The 20,258-nt window shown below is 38.3% G+C and overlaps 1 protein-coding gene across 1 annotated transcript in view; it reads left to right on the plus strand.

The window, feature by feature from the left end:
* The first annotated feature begins 1,951 nt into the window (after positions 1-1,951).
* ngef (neuronal guanine nucleotide exchange factor) overlaps positions 1,952-20,258 on the plus strand; it is a 38,962-nt gene continuing 20,655 nt past the window's right edge. The window contains exons 1-4 of the mRNA XM_088079356.1: positions 1,952-2,447; positions 10,911-11,016; positions 16,329-16,673; positions 17,122-17,186. Coding sequence (XP_087935482.1) covers positions 2,237-2,447; positions 10,911-11,016; positions 16,329-16,673; positions 17,122-17,186 — 727 coding nt within the window. The 5' untranslated portion in view covers positions 1,952-2,236. The remainder of the gene's footprint in view (positions 2,448-10,910; positions 11,017-16,328; positions 16,674-17,121; positions 17,187-20,258) is intronic.

Consider the following 20,258-nt stretch of genomic DNA (forward strand, 5'->3'; position numbering starts at 1 on the left):
TGTCCTTGGGTAAGATGCAGAACTGGCCGTACCATTGGTGTGTGAGTGCGTGTGAATGTTAATATGATGAGCATGGTGGCACCTTGTAGGCAGCCTTGGCTCCTGTGTGAGTGTGGATACGAACAGGTGATTGCTGCCTCTGTTGAGAAGCGTTCTGAACAATTGTTAAGACTAGAAAAGCACAGATAAATGCAGTCCGTTTGCCAAAATAACTATCAAAACCTCATATATTTTCTTCTTCTGTGCCACTGAGTTCCATTGTTCATTTATTGAATAAATAGATCAATGTTTCAGTCTAGCAGAACTTAATCAGGTATGATGGCAGCATCAGAACATTTCCACTCAGTTTTTTCATCATCCAGTCTTAGGCCTGCCAAGACTGATGATCACCCGAAACTGCTTTGCATCATCAGCCAGACAATAGAGTAAAATTATTCTATTTTATTTTATATTATTTTATTTTACAATAAATCACAATAAGCGTTAAATATAACTAAACTCCCCAAGGCTAGAGACAAACTACAATAAAATTAGAGAAATCCATGTTTAAAAAGCCTTTTTTCCCTACAAAGTTGGAAGCATAGAATTGTCCAAAATGTCTTGGTAAGCTGAAGCATTAAGATTTCCCTTCAGTGGAACTAAGGTGACGAGGCAAGTCCCAGAAAAACAACCCCATAGCATTATCCCTCCTCCACCAAACTTTACAGCTGGAACAATGTAGTCAGGCAGGTAACGTTCTCCCAGACCTGTCCATCAGACTGCCAGATAGAGAGGCGTGATTCTTCACTCCACAGAACACGTGTTCACTGCTCCAGAGTCCAGTACCAGCGTGCTTTACACCACTCCATCCAACGCTTGGCATTGTGCTTGGTGATGTAAAGCTTGCATGAAGCTGCTTGGCCATGGAAACCCAAGCCATGGAGCTCCCAGTGCAGTTTTCCCGCTCTGTAGAAGTTACGTGGCCTGCCACTTCGTGGCTGAGATGCAATAATACTACTTACAGTTGATCATGGAATATCTAGGAGGGAAGAAATTTCATGAACTGACTTGTTGCAACTGTGGCATCCTATGACAGTACCACGCTCGAATTCTACACCTGTGGCAATGGGACTGAATGAAACACCTGAATTTAATGATTAAGAGGTGTGGCCCAATACTTTTGTCCATATAGTGTGTATGTGTATGTATATATATATATATATATATATATATATATATATATATATATATATATATATATAACAAAGTATATACACATGATGCCTGCAGCAGCTTTTTCCGAACAAACTCATGAGGGCAATCCCAGTCAATCAAAAAGTATAGCATTTGTGTCACCCTAAACCTTCTACAAAATGTCCAACTAGACAACAATGCAGAAGATACTTTCAGTCTCTTAGGACATTGTTTGGTTGGTTACTTTGGTTTCAGAACTCTGTGTTCTTGAAAGGCAGCACAGGCAGGCTTAATGCTGTGTGGAGAAAAAGAGAAAGTGAACTTTAAACTCTCCTTGTCAGCTGACTGCAGATAAAACTACTGTATGGGGCCCTGGCTCAACAGGACATGAAAGATTAGACACTATGACATTGCTATAATGCAAATGAAAGGCAATGACACACACTTCCTACAAAATGCATGCTGTATTTTTGTCATTTATTCGCTAAACTTGGATAACTTACCTGCCTAGGAATGAGAGCATGGACAGATTTTACAGTGGGATCTGAGAAACGGTGAAAGCAGAGAGAAATGAACAGACTGTAGGTTTTTACTGGGTGGCTTTTCAGGTTCCACAACAGGGAGAGTTTTCGGGCTGTGAGACAGGCAGGCTGGTAAGGCCAGGTTCAGCTCAGGAATGTCAGCACGTAACAGGGTGGTGTAGAGAGAGAGAGAGGGAGGGAGGGAGTCTATCAGAGGAGGGACAAAGAGCAGGAAAGAGAGAGAGAGTCATAAATGCAATAATTACAGCTTAGGCAGAAATAAGTGACGCACTGTCCTGGTTCCACAGGCTGCCTGTGTAGCTAACAACACTGCTGTCCCACTGACAAGAAGGAGAGACGGCCTGGGAAACACTTGTTGTTGTTCTTTGGATCTATTTTTCACCACAACTTTTCATTTTGTAGTCATGGATTTGCTCCTGGATTCTGGCTAAATGTGACAGATTTCTTTCTCCCAGTCAACGTTAAGTCAAACACAACTTCCTAACTCACTTTTTTTTATTAAGGAAAGGGAATTATTTACTATGTCTGTGACTGCCCTGTTTAGGGGCAAGTGGGGAAAGTCACAGGAACCCCCAGCGAAGCATCCCGCACCTGTGGTCCAACACAGCCATGATGACGAAGATGATGAGGATGATCCCAAAGTTGGTTTCAGCAGAGAGCCTATCCAAAGGAACTCTCGCTTTTATCGGTCAATGAGGAAGAAGAGGCTGGCCTCAGCGCAGCAGGCTGAAAGTAAGAGAATATCTCTACTGTACTTCAAATTTGGGGATTATGGCTACATGTCCCAGAAGTTTTTTGGCATTGAAGGTGCCTTTTTTTCTAATGCTAAAGCAACAGGTTTTTCACCTAATTTACTGCAAAATTTGTGCTTATATAAATGAAAGCATAGTCAACACTGACAGATGTCTTTGGGGAGCATCACTCTGCAGCAGCTATGGTCAGGAATTCAGTTCTATCTGCTTCGGAAATGGAGTCTTTGCACATATTGTTGCTCTACATTGTTGTACCATTGGCAGTGCATGTAGTTGTTATTGAAAGTGGAACAAAGGCTTGGTACTCCAATCCCTCAGTCGAAATCTACATGAATACAACCTGAGAAACTTGTTCTGTTTGAACAGCACGGTAGGCTGAGTAACACCTGTACTTTCCAAAGGTCAACCTATGACCTTGTGAGTTCAAAGAGTTCAAAAAAAAGTTGTATTTGTTAAAGTTTGTATGTTTATATGAAATAACCAAACATATGTATTGATTTTGAGCTCTGAAAGTTGTTATAGAGTTTTCTTAACCAGCCCGCTTTGTATTCACAAAGCGCAATCACAGAAACTGAATACCAGTGACAATTCATTGCAGTGTTTTGTTGTAGATTTTTATCCAGTACATTAGTCACTGTTCTGGACAGGAATGCACCATATTCACAGAGCCACACCAAATGCAACAGTAAAGTGTTTGGGCTTAGACTTTGGCCGGATCTCGGATAGGCCTCAAAGGGAGGGATTAAAGTGATTACTTAATACATAACTAATGAGTCACCATCAGTCTTACAAATTATAAAAAACAAACAAACTGAAATGAAGTCATAAAAGAGTGAGGTCTGTTGAATAATGTCGTAAAATCTGTTCGATTGATCTTCCAGCGGTATGGATTAAAAAAGGAAACTAAAACAGGTATTTTGCTTTGGGATGCAATTTCCTGATCAAGAAAAATAGCACAAAGAGTTTCTGATCTTATCACCAGTTAACAGATGTATTATCAGATCTGATAATATATCTGATCTGAAATGATATCTGATCATTTGCATTGATAACTTTGTCCTTTATATTTCATCAGAGATATGATCACATGGTTCAATTGCATGTCTGATAAATGGGTAAGAGATCACTGCACAGTGTGGCCACCACAAATGCAGATTTAACTACATCCAGAAGCAGTGGCTGTATTTACAAAACCTACAATTTCAAAGAGAGTTCTGGTGTTAAATGTAAAGACAGTTCTTAGAGCAGTGTTTTCTTGGGAATTTCTTAAGATAAAAAAGATACTGGTGACTTTTCTTATAGAAAAACACACATCTAGTTGAAGAAAATTGTTTGCTTTGGTAGACTGAAGAGGATTAATGTCAGTTTCACTTGTTTGAAGTCTGTAGCCTACAGACAGGTTTAGCTGAACTCAGCACAAAAGCTGGCGACAGGAAAAAAAAACAGCCGATCCAGCTTCTACAATTCTAAAGCTTTCCATTTTCATAATGAAAATGTGGTTTAGCCAAACAGGAAGCAAGACATTTGGCCTTGTGCAAGAATAATTGGTACAAACAGATTTGTTGTACCGTGCCATGTACATGTCAATTTGTGGCATTCACAGATTTTCTTGTATTTATGGTTTTCTCTTCTGCATGAACAAAAGTCCTTTGAGTTGATACATGTAATACATGTATCAAACCTTTGTAACCAATCACGTTTTAATTCTTTTACAAAATATGGTGTCTGTTTCTCTGTGGCACACTGTTACAGTACTTACATGTTCAACAACTAATGCTGCAGCCCCACAAAACTCCTCTTCGATGCATTACCACTCAACAAGTTTACATTGGTAAAGGTAAAAGATTCATTTAAATGCACTACTTAAGCATCTTACTTATATAGCCTATTGGTGAGCTAATACCACATTACAGAAATGTCACTAATCAAACATTTTGTCTTATCATGCTTGAGGGGCAGGTAGCAGACATTCGAGTTACCTCCACAGCTTTGTTCTACATTCATGTTGTGTCAAAATATTCAAAAATATTTTTCTATTTTATGGTTATTAGATGCTCTGATCAATAAAATGCAGCACATATTCTTTGTAGTGTCTACGCTGTATTCATGTTACAACTTTAAAAGCTAATGAAAATAAGGTCAGAAAAACAACCATCTTAGGAGAACATGAATGCACCCCTGGCCAGCGCAAGCAGTACCCTACAAAAAAACGTCTGGAAAGTTTTATTTTTTTATGTTTGCCAGTCACAGCAACTCAAACTCAGCCAACACAAACACACTGCCTGATAGGGTTGGATATCATTTGTATTTTTTCCGATACCGGTGATAAAACAATACTTCTTTTTCTTTTGCAAAGGCAAATTGATTTAAACTTAAAATTGTTACAGTATAGTTAACAGTTTAAAGTAGAATTAAATATACAGCATAAATATGGATGAATACAAAGTTATATGTAAATGTCTCTAACTCAGGAGAGACTCAGCAGAGTGGGAGGCTAACTTAGCATGCTTACATCAGTGCCAACCCTTTTCACTTTAATCAGAGAGACACGAGAGGTGGCTCGGATCTTAAGGAGATGTAGCAATTAGAGACTTTTAAACATTTTAATTCCATTAAACCATTGCTTTGAAACGTTTTGAAACGTTTCAAAACTTGTTCACTCTACGTTGGCATCTGTTGGTACAAGCTTGCATTGCACCCATTTATCATCGTTTTTGTTGTAAGCGCACTTTTCCCCAGCCCAAAAGCCTGTATAGCTATAATATAGTTATATGTATCTATATAAAGCTATAAATATATATATGTGTATATATCTATTTATATATAAAATATTATATTATTTATATATAATATTATATTTTATGTATGTCTGTATGTATATGTCAATCTTTCTATCTATCAATCTACCAACAGCTCAATTCGCACAAATCTCCCTCTACATCCTCGCCACAACACAACACCTCAAACGCCCGCTTTTCCTGCGGTCTTTTAAAATTCTCTGTCCAGGTTTGATACATGGAGCTGTTATAAATCGGTTTGGTGCCGATTATGTGACATTTCAAAACCTGTCTCGAGCTACGTGCCGAAGCTGGAAGTGACAAAATGTTTCTAAACAGTTCGATCTTGGGTGTCGAATTTGCCATCTCTAGTAGCAGTTATTCACTAATAAACAGCCTAAACCGAATGCACAGTGCACTGCCACTTAACTGTATACTCTGCTATGCTCTCTGCAGCCTCACCATCACTGACACACACATGCTTGCATGTTCTATTTTTCTGGCTTGTGCTTGCTGTCTGTCTCATTATTTACACAACCTGTTACCTAAATGAGGCACCAAATCTGTGTTATGGTTTGGTCCAGTAGTTACTGCTTGCATAGGAATCAGTGCCATGTTGGCACTGAGTTTGGGTACTCAACCCACCTGATTAGCAAACTTCCTGTTGCTGCCGTTACACAAGTTAGACTCAGGGCTCCTGCTAGCCCCCATCCAGCTGTAGCCCCCAGCACTGGGTTTGTGCTGGCTCAATCTGAGTTGCTACAGTCGAGCTTGTCCATCTCCAGAGCTGCAAACTGCTCTCCTTCTAAGTAGTCTCTGTGCTAACTATCTTATCTCCTTTAGCTTATCTCATATTTTATCTTATTTGTGTTCTGATAAAAAGAGGGCGAGCAGAGAAAGGAGCTAAGAGGATCAGTGTGCTGTGTGCAGCTCTACAATAATGTTTTAGCCATTTTAAATGGTAAAATCAATATATAAAAAATCAATGTATGGTGGTCTTTATGCATTAGCTTAACATACCTATTAGATTGGTGGCTGGCATGGGCGACTGTCATAGTAGTGTTAAGCTGCTATGCTGCTATGTAGTAAGCTGCTATTTAATGTTTAATTTATGTGATGAATGTCTATGGTGTGTATCTTATTATGTTTTTAATAGCATTCTTTGATCCGTTTTACAATGTAAAGCATTTTTTTGGGCACAGTTCATGAAGGGATGCCTCTCTGGTGTCAAATATGTAAACTTGAGAATCAAATCAAACTGTATTTACCTTTATTAATGTTTAACACACACTTTTGACTACTTACAAACACATTCTGCATTTGCTGTCAGTTTTTAAATTATGAAGGTGATTTCTTCTTGGCCAATCAGACTAAGCAGACTGGTGTAATTATGAGAAGTCCTAATTATAAACCACTAAATCATCCAATGATAATGAAAGCACTGAAGGTCTGAAATTAATCTAGTGTCTGTTTTGAAGAAACTTAAACAAAAAAAATTGTTTTGGTGGAAAAGTTAAAGGCTTGGTTTAATTTAAATGGCTCGCCTTTTCCATACAGGTTGCCATATACTTGAAGGCCTTATACCAACCCATGTACCATCAGTCTTTAGAGTCAGCAAAGTTCTGTTTGCCTACAAGTGAGACTGAACATATGCCCTTCTGATAGCTAGTCCTGCAAGTCTTGCAGGTATGTCTAATGGATTATCAGTTATGGTGCCTAAAGAATCATATGAGGAAGCAAAAGGAATAGCCAAACTCATATCAGCACAATGATACTCTTCTTTATCCTTCCATGCAAGTGAATGTAGCACACATGTCCGCATCCAAAATGCTTGTGTTTTGGCTGCCCAGTAGGAAATTTTAGGTCCTCCATGTTTTGCCTCAAAATGATTTTATGGTCACTGCTTGAGGATTTGCATCTCCACAAGAACTGGTTAACCAGTCTATTAAAGGGATTGAATAGGATGTTGAAACAGCAGCCAGCAACATCTTAAAAAATAGTATAACTTGGGAAAAGCATCTGTTTCAATACTGTTAACACAAGATTTAGAGGCAGTCTGTATTACATTTGCTATGCTTGTGAAAGCAGCAAAAGAAAAGTGATGTCACTCCAGGTTTCAAAGGGTTAAGCATCAATGAGGTGGTTTCAAAAATCATTTAAATCAAACTAGAGTCAGAGTATAGTTAACAGTGACAAAAAGTGCACAGAGACTATGACTTTCTAAATTAGTTTCACTTTCACACTAATAACCACAGAAATAGGCTGTAAAGTTACTGTAATAAATATTATCTTGCCAAATCATATTGCTTCCTTGTGGCCCAGTGATAAATATACCATGGCCTTATGGGGTTGAGAATCACTATATCTTATTACAAAGATGAAACTACAGGTAGTTTATAATGTTGAATGTTAAACAGGCATTCTCAGTCATGGAAAGAATAGACTGGCATAATATTTTTGACTAAAGGTCAACTCAATATCTTTTTCTGGAGGGTTCAAACACATCGCACCTTCGACCATAACAGCGATAATGAGCAAACGTCTGTCGATTCACACAGATATTGCTGAAAGTTCCAGAACAAGCTGCTAAGAACAGAAATTAGTATAAATCAGAGAATTAGTATAAATGTATGATTAAAAATAGACATCTTTTGATCAACGTTTTCATCTGTAGTGTGTGTCTATGAGAGAGTGTAAGACATTGATGCTCAACTTGCTTCGTGCGGAGGGCCTCTTTATAAAATGACAGGAGGACAGGGTCCAGTCTCACCTGCCCCATACGTGTTTCTAGGATTTAAGGACATTTCTAGGATTTTAAGATGTTTGTAGGATTTTAGGGTGTTTCTTGGATTTCAGGAAATTTCAGATTTTAGGAAATTTCAAGTGTTGGAGGACATTTCGGACATACTGTATATATGTTTTCAGGACATTTCTAGGACATTAGGGTCTTAGCTAGGACCTCTGTCGCAGGGGATCCTCCACTGCCACTTTTGTTTTATAAACAAGCTCTATTTTGATGCTGTTTTCTGCAATCTGGCACCTTATGTATATATTATACATATTATTGTGAAATAGAAAATGGTTGTGGGGCCACTGGGCATCCTACTGGGGGCCAGATTTGGCCTGTGGGTTGCAAGTTAAATATCACTGGTGTAAGAGATGAGTGTGTTAAGACACGTAATCTCAGTGTGCTAACACAAGGATAAGGGGCAGGGGACTGCACAATGTGAGAGAGACTGAAATCAATCCTTTCAACAAACACACACTTACACTCATACATAGTACATGCTCTCCTGCATCACTATTAACTGCTGAGTATTTTTCTTTTATGTCATCATCATATTATATAAGCTGCTTGATTTGTACAGCAGTATATCCTTATGGCTTAATTGCATTTGAATGTCTAAACTCTAGTCACTAGAGGGAATGTACAAATCCAAGTTAAACACTCTCAGTGGGAGTAACACACACCCACAGACAGTGGGATTGCCACAGTGCTTGCAGAGCCAACAGGAGATTCTGTTACTGCCTGAGAGAAAAAATAGCACTGCCGCATCATCAGCTGATTGTACATTTTGACTGTGGTCAGACTCGAGGCATGAGTTTCTCTCTTTTAGATGGATGGCTGTTTTTGTATGAGGATGATGGGAAAATGACAGCATTTCAGATGTGTTGGCTTACCAGCATGGTTGTTGGTGAGAAATCAGTCAGTGTCTTCAACATTTCCAATACCTCTAAACGTCAAATATGAATATAGTCAGTTGTGTAATTGTAGTTGATGAGGTGGGTGGGAGGGAGTGGGAATTCTTTACAAATATTACAATGGCTCTTTGACTGATAGGTGGATATACCCTAAAGTGACAGAAAAAGAGGTGGGTCGAGAATATACCTTGAGTATCCCCTCACTACACCATTAAATATAGTGTTTATTGTATCCATGTTAACCCTTTGAAGCCTGGAGCGGTATCACTCTTCTTGTGCTGCTTTCAGATGCCTTTCACAAGTATTTAAACCTCTGAACACTGAGCAAATTGGTGCAATTTCTTTCAAAAACATTGGGAAAAAGGTAATGAGCAACTCTGTGAGAACTGTTCCACAAACTGCAAGGAATTAGTAGATTCAGAGAATTATTTTTAAAAAGCCAGGGGAAGTGTCTTTGGGGAAAAAAATTGTTTTAATTATGAATTTATTTATTTATGATTATAATTATATACAGTCATTTAAAGTTTCTTACAAAATAATAATATTTTTTATATATATATATAATTATGATAATATATATATATATATATATATATATATATATATATATATATATATATATATATATATATATATATATATATAATATATTATCATAATTATTATCATCAGAACTTTTTACAGATTATTTTCTTGTGCTTTTTACTCATTTCTGGCTAATTTGGGGGTTTCTTCTTTCCCTATTTCCTTCTTCCCATGTTTTTCCAAAAAATCAAGCCAATTTGCCTAAGTTTCAGGGTTAATTAGGCATAAAGCTCATGTTTGTTGCATCACAAATACTTTTCTATTAGGGCTCTTTAAACATATAGAACTGATTAATTTATCTTTCGTCAGTAAAGGGGCAACAGTGCAGAGGAAAACATTTTAATGCACCGCATCATTCAAGATCTTGGCCTCCTTTCAGACAAAAAGAAAGAAAACATCCAAAATGCACATTTAGGTGTTTATTTTAATGCCAATATCTGTTCTGGAAATGTACTGTATGCAAAAAAAATGCATATTTAATCACATAATGCCACACTGAATTTAAACAGTCAAACAGTTCAGAAACTTGTAACACAAAGATATTACTTTACTATAAGTAATCAACTGGGAAAGTTTCATGGTGATATGTATTAGTTAATTTTTGACCTATTCACTGTGTTTATGCTAAAAGTGTCTGAAAATTTACAAAACATGAGGCCACTTTAGCAGAATAAGCCTTTTTTCTCCTACTTCACTTCAGTAGCACTGTCATAATAAACGTTCCAGTTTTATGCCTGTCTGTATTCTGAAGCTTTTTACAGAGGGGTTTGTTCATAAATCATTCATTGCCTGAATGATTTATGTTTTTTTCCTAAAAATATGGCGAAAGTGTGTTTTCTGTGGATATTAACGGTACTGTTTGATTTAAGGAGTGATAAAAAGAGATATCAAACATTTCCCCTGCAAAACCCTTTGAAATTATTATGCCAACAACATTAAGAATTTTGAACATGGCTTTATCCAACATTCAAATTTCTGTTCTGTGAATGTTAGGAAATCTGTGCAAATTTAATTACATAATGCATAATATGCACATTCAAACATACAATTTCAGAAAAACTGTGATACAAAAAATAGTTATCTTTATGTTAGTGATCAACAGGGGAAGCTTCATGATATCTGTCAGTGATTTTATACATTTTTTACCCTATTCATATGTGCTGGGCCTAAATAATGCAGGTGCATGTGTGTGTGTGTGTGTGTGTGTGTGTGTGTGTGTGTGTGTGTGTGTGTGCGTGTGTGTCTGTGTACTTGTGTGCGTGCGTGCATGCATGCATGTGTGTGCTGCTGCAACTGTTGTACCTGATCATAAAACCACTTCTGATCGCTCTCACTCTCTTTCTCATTCTCTTTCTCTGTCTCTCTCTCTCTCCTGCCAGATGCGAGCAGGCCTGGTTCAGACCATAGTCCATCCAACAGAGCAGGAGTCCCTCCCTCTAACTCTCCCGCACCCCACAAATCATCTTTGTTGCCGGAGACTAGACGGTAAGTCGTCATGCCTTCGCTGCCCAACCCTACCACAACACAAACACACCCAGAAAACAAATCAGCACACACCGTGCTTGTTTAAATACTGCACACACACACACACACACACACACACACACACACACACACACACACACACACACACACCACTTTTATTCTTTATACGTTATACTTGCAAAGTCATATCATGTCTGCGATAAGCACACAAGCCTGTCCGGCCTCAAGCCTGTCCGGCCTCTCTCATTGACAGCAGTCTCCAGCTATAAGTGAATGATTATACTGCGAAAGGCAGTCTTTATCTTCAAAGTAATTTTCCATAAAACCAGAAAAATGCAGCCAAACATGTGATGTACACTTGGTACCTGCTGGTTGGTTTTATACTAACATGATTTTAGGGCTCAGTATGAAATATTATAATCTTAAGGTTGGGATATGGAAGGTAACACATCCTTTTTTAAAACCTAGGGTGACATCAGTTTTCTTGTGCTGCATTCAGATGCCTTTTACAAGTTATATGACTTTTACAAGCAATTTGATTTTTTTTCTCAGAAACATGAGTTAAAACACAACTTGGCAAAAAATTGCCTTACAAATTTCAATAAATTAAATATCTTTAAAGATCCTTTTTCTTTTCTTTTTTTTTAAAGAGAATAATGTCCAATAAACTACATTTATAATTATTATAAACATGTATTCCATTTTTTATGTTACAGAAAAAAATGTATATACATAGGCTTTTTTAAATTTGAATTATATTTTTATTTTTAGCACTGTTTTTCCTGGTCATTTCAATGTTTTCTTTCAAAAACATGGGGAGAAGACATTGATCAACTTAACAAGATGTTACTCAAAAATGAGCAAAAAGTTAGTAAAAAGGTTACAAAAAAAATTACCTGAAAATAAACAAAAAAAAGTAAAAAGCAAAACCAAATTATAAAAAAAATCCTAACAAAAGAAGATTTTTTTTAAAAAAGTGTATTTATTCTATATACTTTATTTTTTTTTTTTTGGAATATTATTTTAAATATAAATATGGTTTTCATTATTTTTTGGATAATTTTCTAATAAACTAATTTCTGGTGAATCTTCTTGTCCGTTTTTGCGGGACAGTTCTTGGCAAGTTAGCCTTTGCCTTTTTTTCCCCCATTTTTTTTGAAAGAAATCAAACCAATTTGCTCAGGTTTCAAAGGGTCAAATAGCTTGTGAAAGGGGTCTGAACGCAGCATGAGAAAAGCGATGGCGTTTCAGCTTTCAAAGGGTTAATTGTTGTTCGGAATTAAACTTTTCTTTTTTCTTTTTTGCTTATTTTCACTTAACTTTCTGTTTACTGATTTCTTGCTGATCTTTGGGCCATGTCTTGCTGAGTGGCTCAATGCCTTCTAGCCATGTCTTTGAAAGGGACCAAATCATTTTGTACAGGTTTCACAATATTAAGAACAGGATTTGTGATAGCAGACAAAGAGCAACAGGCTGCTCCATCCGAGCTGCTCAGTGGCCACATACACTCAGTTTCTAGTTATCAGGTTCACCAGACTAAAACTAATGCAGTCTAATACAGCAGTCCTGCAACAAATCCTCCTTACTTCAAACCCCCTTAGACACTGCAACAACACGTTGGGAATCTCCCTAATGGGGCCCCACTGCTGGTGTCAAACACATGTTGAAAAATGAAGTGCACCTATCCTTCAATATGCAAAGTTTCCACATTTTTCTTTGAAAGGAAGCATGTTCTGTTTGTGTTTTTATTATTGTATAATTTAAGCAAAGTTTGCTTTTGGTTTTGCTATTTATATTATGTTGCTCATGTTTGTATTCGCCTTTAAAAAAAAACAAACTAGGGCCTCCAAGGTGCCTCTTGCCTTGGGATTTGATTGTCCTTAACCAATCACATATACGCCTAAATCTAGCATCATTTTAAGTTCACTCTAAGTCCAGGCCGTTTTCATTCCGATGTTGCCAAATATCACCAATGTTTTTCGGCACCAAATCTCAACACCAAAATTCACCTTTTGTGTCCACGTGATATGCCACCGGATCAGCTGAGAATGCAGCCAGACAGAACCATTCACAGTGTTATTATACACTGCCGGACAACCGTACGGCACCCTCCACAGCATCATGATACATGGACGGGCAGGTAGAGACAGCTGTATATGATAAAGTTGAACAGTACAACAAACTGCAGCCTTCATAATAAGCATGCAGTTGAATCAACACCTCTCTGGAACAATTTAAAACACAAACTAAACATCTGAACATTCATGAGGAGGATTTGTAGCAGCACTGTTGTGTCAGACTGCATTCATTTTATTTTGGTGAACCAGAGAAACTGTAGACTGAAGTTATTTTGAGCCAAAACTAGAAGACAGGCCACACTAGAGCCACAGAGAGCCACACTATAAGCCGGTCAGCCCTACAGCCCTACACTGACCATGAACATTTTTCTAAAACATTTCGAGGGCGAAATATTGTCATTCAAAAGACTTATGTGGGAGAAAGTGCAGATCTTTCAAATGCTGACTTATGCTTGTCAACCTTCAGATTTCGAGCATATCTAGTCAGTATATATTGAACTTTCACGTAACTGCAACAGAAAACGCCAACTTTCTGCCGCCTCCAACTCACTATTTCACCTTTTTTTTTCTTCTTCTTTTTGGTTGTGGATACAGGTTGTACCAACAGTCACATTCTGAGAATTTAATCCTAAATCTCTCATACTGTCAGAATGTAACCCTTACCAACCCATAATCAATTCTGTTTTATCCTTGATCCATCATGTATTTAAGAGAGAGTTGAAGGTGACAGAACAGAGGGTCAGCCTGCAGAGTGCTTTGTCTGACTGTATAGGCCTGAACCTATACAGTGTCTATATACATTCATTTCAGTTCACATTAAAGTGGGCACGGTGGAAGATGAAGTCTCATTGAAATGAAAAATGACTCTAAAGTGAATGTTTAACTTTTCAACTCATCAAGTCAAACATTTTGCAGTTTATCACCAGGAGGTATCCATCAAACAGCTATGGGAGTGGTAAAACTGAGAGAACTGGGGATAGGTTTACATTAGATGAAGCACAGGTTGTAATGGTGACCAAATGCCACTCACTGTATGTACTATATATATATATAAACATGACATGACAGCATGTTCTCATCACAATCTCGCAAAAGACCACCGCCTTGACGGTGACTTGCAACGCCAAAAGGCACCTTTCATGTGTATATGAAACGTGGCTGCACAGCATCAGGTGAGAACATAGCCAGACAGAACCAGTCGCAGTGTTATTATTCACCAGTAGACAGCCAGACAGCACCTGTAGCAACCACATTATACGCACACTAGTGGCATCATGTGAGTATGCAGCCTGACAGAACCTGTTGCGTCTATATGAAACACTGCGGCATCTGGTTGAACGCTGCAGGTAACAATGAAATATAAAGTGCACGAGGGTGCCTAAAGGGTGGATGGGAGGGGCAGTGGATGGGTCCAACAAACCCTGGATTTTCATTACGGAGTCCAGTGTTCGCTTCCTGTCCTAAAGTGACGGGGTTTGGAGTTTTTTTAATACTTCTCCATGTGCCTTCTTCCCCTAATTTGAACCATCTGTGCTAGCATGTGTGTTTGTTGACATTGTACTGTTGGTTGCAATGTGGTAAACATAACCACATGCCGTGAAATCCCACCATGCGCTTTTGTTGACATCACGGTAGCAGCACCCTGGAACATTCAACAGCAGACGCACAAGCATACCTAGAGCGTAGTATATAGATGCAGAAGTCCACTGCAAAACAGCAGTACCTGACAAATTGGGATATGAGCGTGTTTTTTGGGTATTTATCCATAAATAGTATATTATTTACATTAGATGTCAGTCAGCATGCCCACAGTTTGGAAAAGCAGGTTGGAGTCTTACATTGAAACTAAGCAAGGTACTGCTGTGGAGGGGTCAGCGACAAAACCTGTTTTAGCCACCTTAAAAAACTCCCGCCTAAAAAATAAATATCAGTTTAAGTTTATGTTATATTGAGAGTATTTTCACTGCTTGGCTGTACCATCAGACAAGTTAGGTCGTTCTCTTGAAGCCAGACTCCTTTGTGAGAAACACTGATTTTAACATCACTGAACATAAGTTGCTGGTCTACTACTGTCTAAACAGTTATTTTGTTTGTGTTATTCTGCAACTTTGGAGTTGAAAGAGTTACCCAAAGTCATACTATAGCACAAAGAAACTAACTCATCAAAGCGGTGGTAGACCAGCAGCAACAAATTACTGTTGTTCTTAATGGAGTCTGGTGACTTTGACAAGAGCATAGGCAGAATGGGCTGTTTAACCAAAAGGTTAAGCTGTAAAAATCAATATAGCATAAACTTCAAGTAGTAATGATTTAAGTGACTGAAATTAGTTTTGTTGATGACCCGTCCACAGCAGTATACTGCTCAGCTTTGGGGTCAGACTCGAGTATGCTTCTCCAAACTTTTATTACAGGTGAAACAACACACCAAAACCAAATACATTGTGTTACTTGATAACATACAAACAGTTATAAGGGAAAAAAACATCAGGATTGAACATGACTTGAAATTGATGCAAGAACAGATTTTGATTATCAAAAAAAATGCCAGAGGAGGATCTCCCACACCTCCCAACAGAGGTCCTAGCTTAGCTCCTAATGTCCTAACATCCAAGAAACATCCTAAAATCCTTAAAAAGGTCCTCAAATCTGAGAAATTGCTGAAATCCTAGAAACATTTGAAGATCCTTGTCACAGCCAAAACCAAGAAATGTCTTAAAATCCGAGAAACTTTGTTAAATCTGAGAGATGTCCTAAAATCTGAGAAATGTCCTGCCATCCTAGAAGTGTCCTAAAATTCTAGAAACATCCTAAAATCCCAGAAGTGTCCCGAAATGCTAGATAGGTCCTGAAATCCTAGAAACATGTATGGGGCTGCTACGGCTGGCTCCTGGCTTCCTGTGCTCCCCAAGCAAAGCAAGTGGCATGTTCCTGGTTTACAGGATTTTGAGGACAACAAATGACACATTTGCAGTTTTGACCAAATTAGGACAGAAGGTTGTGTATCTTTATCTCTTGTTGAAGCCCTCGGGATATGTACAGTAGCTGTATTAAGAATGCAGACTTTAGGAGGTTGAGCCACTCATTTACCACCTGTCAAATCTGCATAATGCACATGTACATGTCAAATAGAGACACATGACTTGATTAAATGTCAATTTAAGAATTCTAGTTCCTTGGTGAAGGTGGCTGCCTTAGATGTGATTCTAAAGTGTGTTTTTTTGCTGTCAAACACAGCCCCCAGCCTTCACCAGAGCTCCATCATTCCAAAACTGTGTTGCCAAGCAATGGTGAGGCCAACAGCAGACATGCTCGGTATAACAGGGACGCTGTGGATAGGCGAAGAGGAGGAGTGGGAGGAGGGAGGAGTGCGGACTTATCTGCTGCCTCCAACAGCCAGCATCGAGATTTTACAGCTGACATGATCACTTACCGGACTCACGGCATTCATAGCGGAGACATTAAAAAGCTGTCTGAGCAAACAGCTGCATCGTGCACTGTACAGGAGGTCAGAGGGAACACCATGAGCACAACACAACGGCCAAGTTCTGACGGAGCAGACCAGGAGAACGCCAACCTCAGGTCAGATCTAATTATACTGCATACAGAGAGGTGTGAGGGAGGGAAATAATAACAAATGATTTATTTTTTTTTGTGACGCTTAAACTGTGACTTTATGCTTATAATATAAAGCACAAAAGAAAACGATCGATTATTTGAATACTTTTGCCTGTGAGCAGCAAAATGTACAGATACACTGTGAATTGCAGAGAATAGGTGATGGAGAAATTGGAATGATTGAGTAGTGACTCACTGTGAGGAGGCGCAGATGGATGTTTTTATATTTTCAAGAGTGATTCCGCTGCTTGGATTCACACTGTTGATGAAGAGCAGAATTCATCATTGTTTGTCTGTGTGCTGGAATGCACCAACGGTACTGCTGCATCCTTTTTTATAGTAAAATTAGTGAAAATATTCAGCCACCTGTCTGCCTGTGCAAACACATAATTCTTAATTCTTTCTTTTGCAGGCTGCTGAGCAATGGAGATGGCTCCCAGACAATCTGCCACAGCCTCAACATCGTCAAAAACATCGGTGAGGAATAACATGGGTTGAGGGTAGCATTAACATTCCGCCCACTTTTACCACCTCCAGAGCTATAAACTCATCTCCTGTTTGTGAATTTAGTATGTGGCTAACACTGAACATTGGTAAGAAACACGCGTTGGCATTATGCAACACATATGCAAACATATATTTCTAATAGACAATGTATTAAGACAACAATGGGCTTGATAAGACTTCTCACTGCCACTGAGCTGTATCTGTTAGTGCGTATCAGACTTGTTCAAGGTTGAGTGCCTCTTTAAGCTGATAATCGACTCTGTTGACAGACTACGCACCACAGTGCTGTTCAGTGTGTACACGGAGTAATGGTTATTTGCAGGGATTAGTCCAAATTTACTCTTAACAGCAGCTCACGTGCGGAACTCTGGTAAACGTTTCAAAAGCTCAAAAAAGAGCAGAAATATTACATATATCTGCGGTTTACAGGTACTACATGTGCTGCCTCTTTTTTCCCAACCTTTGCGTTTCTTTGGCTATGTATGCGCATTTCACTCTCTCTTATGTAAGTCTCAGTCCAGTTCTACGCCCACCAAAGCAATCTGCAGTATATGACTGAGGGAGATTATGCAACAGGCCCCTGTTATTCAAAGTCACCTACCTTCTTGATATACACACAGCCAATGTTCCCTGAAAAGAGCTGCTGTTCTTATCAGCAAACTTTTGAGTTTCAGTTAAATAAACCCAAGCAGACCTGCCATTTATTAATCACAGGTTGAAAAACACACACACACACACGCACACACACACACACACTATGGTGCAGAAATACCAAATACATCTAACGAGACCTCATGAAATTGGCTGGATTTCTTTCAAAAATATGGGGAGAAGGCAAAGAAAATTGAACCAAAAATTAGCAAGAAGTCTGTAAAAAGTTCAGAAAAAAGACAAGACAATTTCCTGAAAATTAGTTTGTAAATTATCAAATTATGATTATTTTTAAATGCAATACAAAATCCTTTTCTTTCACTAAACTTATTCCATAGCTTTAAAAAATAATTTTCTAAATGTATTTATTTTTTGCAATTTGTGAATCATTTCTTACCAAGCTGCTTGTTGTCTTTTTTCCCCATATTTTTGAATGAAATCAATTAAATTAGCTCAGTGTTAGAAGGTTAACATACTTGTGACATGCAGGTGAATGCAGCACAAGAAAAGTGATGTTGCTCCAGGTTTCAAAGGGTTAATATAAACATCCTCTCTTCTCCAATGTAGTGCTGGCAATATTATTGACCTTATTCTTGGTGCACACAAGAGGGTATTCTAATCTTAACTAATATGATAAACTTGGGAGACCACTGATATGATGACAGATCCAATTGAATCCTGAGAACACACACACCAGATGATTTAGTCAAAATGCAGGACCAGACTCTTGGGGTTTATACTAAACAGTTTCAGAGTGGGGATTCTGAAGACTTGGGATCTCACACTCAGTATGTTTCCATGCACAGTTAATTTGAGTTACGGTTACATCTCAATGAGGCTGTTTAACTGGACAACTGTCCTTGTCCCAGTATACAAGCAGTGGGGGAGAATCAGTTTATTGACAGAAGTATGTCCAACTCTGCCATGGTAGGTGGAAATATGTCCCCTTTCAGCTCGCTGTTATAAAGACCTTCTTCAGGTTGACCTATTACATGACCTACCAAACAAGTTAGAAAGCAGCACATGGTCGAATGGTGACAACATGGATAACTTTTCAGTGCTGTACATTTCGTACGCACTCTGCATTTTACTTAGTACCTTTGTCTTGTTTTGTTCTCTTCCTTTCTTCTTCTCTTTTTCCCAGCTTTCTTCTGCAAATTTAAGCTGTTTAACTTCCTGCTCAAAGCCCAACATGGAGACTATGGTGCATGCTCACAACACATCGGCCAGTTAAGGTCCAGTTGAGGCACATATTTGAAAGAATAAATTGACCCCAGACCGCATGATCTCAGTGTGTAAGTCAGACTTATAGGAATTTGATTTAGTCCAATTTTAGTCAGACTAACATGTTTACACGTATTTTAAAGGTCCAGTTTTAATCAGACAACACAAAAATTCAACTTTTTCTAACATCACGTTAACAGACTGACTGTTAAAAGTTATTAACATTATTTGCTGCTGCAACAGACCATCACTCGACCAGCTCATTTTTTCTTTGTTGTTCTAAGCTGGTATATAAATATCAATCAAATGCAACTTCTCATCCATCTATGAAATATGTAATATTTCTTTCATTAATACTATATTTGCAAAAATAATCTGCTTGTTTATCTTGTAGTAATACCTCTATGTCATGGAAAACTGGACTGTGCAGTGTGAAAATGTATATGCAAATGAGTCTCCATTGCACACTCATAAAAGTCAAATACCTACACATTCTGAGCAGTCAGGATGACGGGCTCCCAGCAGTGTGAGGACTGATCTAATCAGCACCGCTATGTGTCATCCATTAGATGTTTGTCAGACTGCTGTATAAAAAAATGTCTCTCATTTTCCTCCAGCACTGTCAGTCCTTCATTCTGTACATTAGATTATAGAACTCCTCAGACATATGTAGGCCCAAGGCGACGACAGGCTGCAGATGTCAATTTATACGATGCAACACACAAACTTCAGGTGTAGGCAGAAAGCTAAAAGTCAAAATCCTAAAGTATATGAGCATTTTCAAACACAGAAGGACAACACAAGCTGATAGAACAGAAGTGAGCAAAGAAGTGTGGCAGGACCTCTCTAAAACTGTTCCTAACAATGTTTCGATAATGTCACTTAGGCAAAAAGGCAATGGGTCATTTGGGGTAGGTGTGGCAGAGCTCCATGTGTTGTCACCCGAAATAAAGTGTGGATTTAATGGTACTGAGTAACTGAGAAACTGGCATAATTCTGGGTTAATACATAACATAGAAATCATTTTAGCATTAAAATTAGGGTCAGTGGCTGGACAGAATAGTGGAAATCCTTTAATACCAGGATCAACATCATTTGCCTTGTGCCGCATTTAAACACCTGAGGGGTATTACTCTCCGTTTCTTATGGTTCTTATTTTGGTCAGGC

The sequence above is a fragment of the Plectropomus leopardus genome, chromosome 6 (genome assembly GCF_026936395.1).
Source record: "Plectropomus leopardus strain MGB_pleo_1.0 chromosome 6, ASM2693639v1, whole genome shotgun sequence".
NCBI lineage: Eukaryota > Metazoa > Chordata > Actinopteri > Perciformes > Serranidae > Plectropomus > Plectropomus leopardus.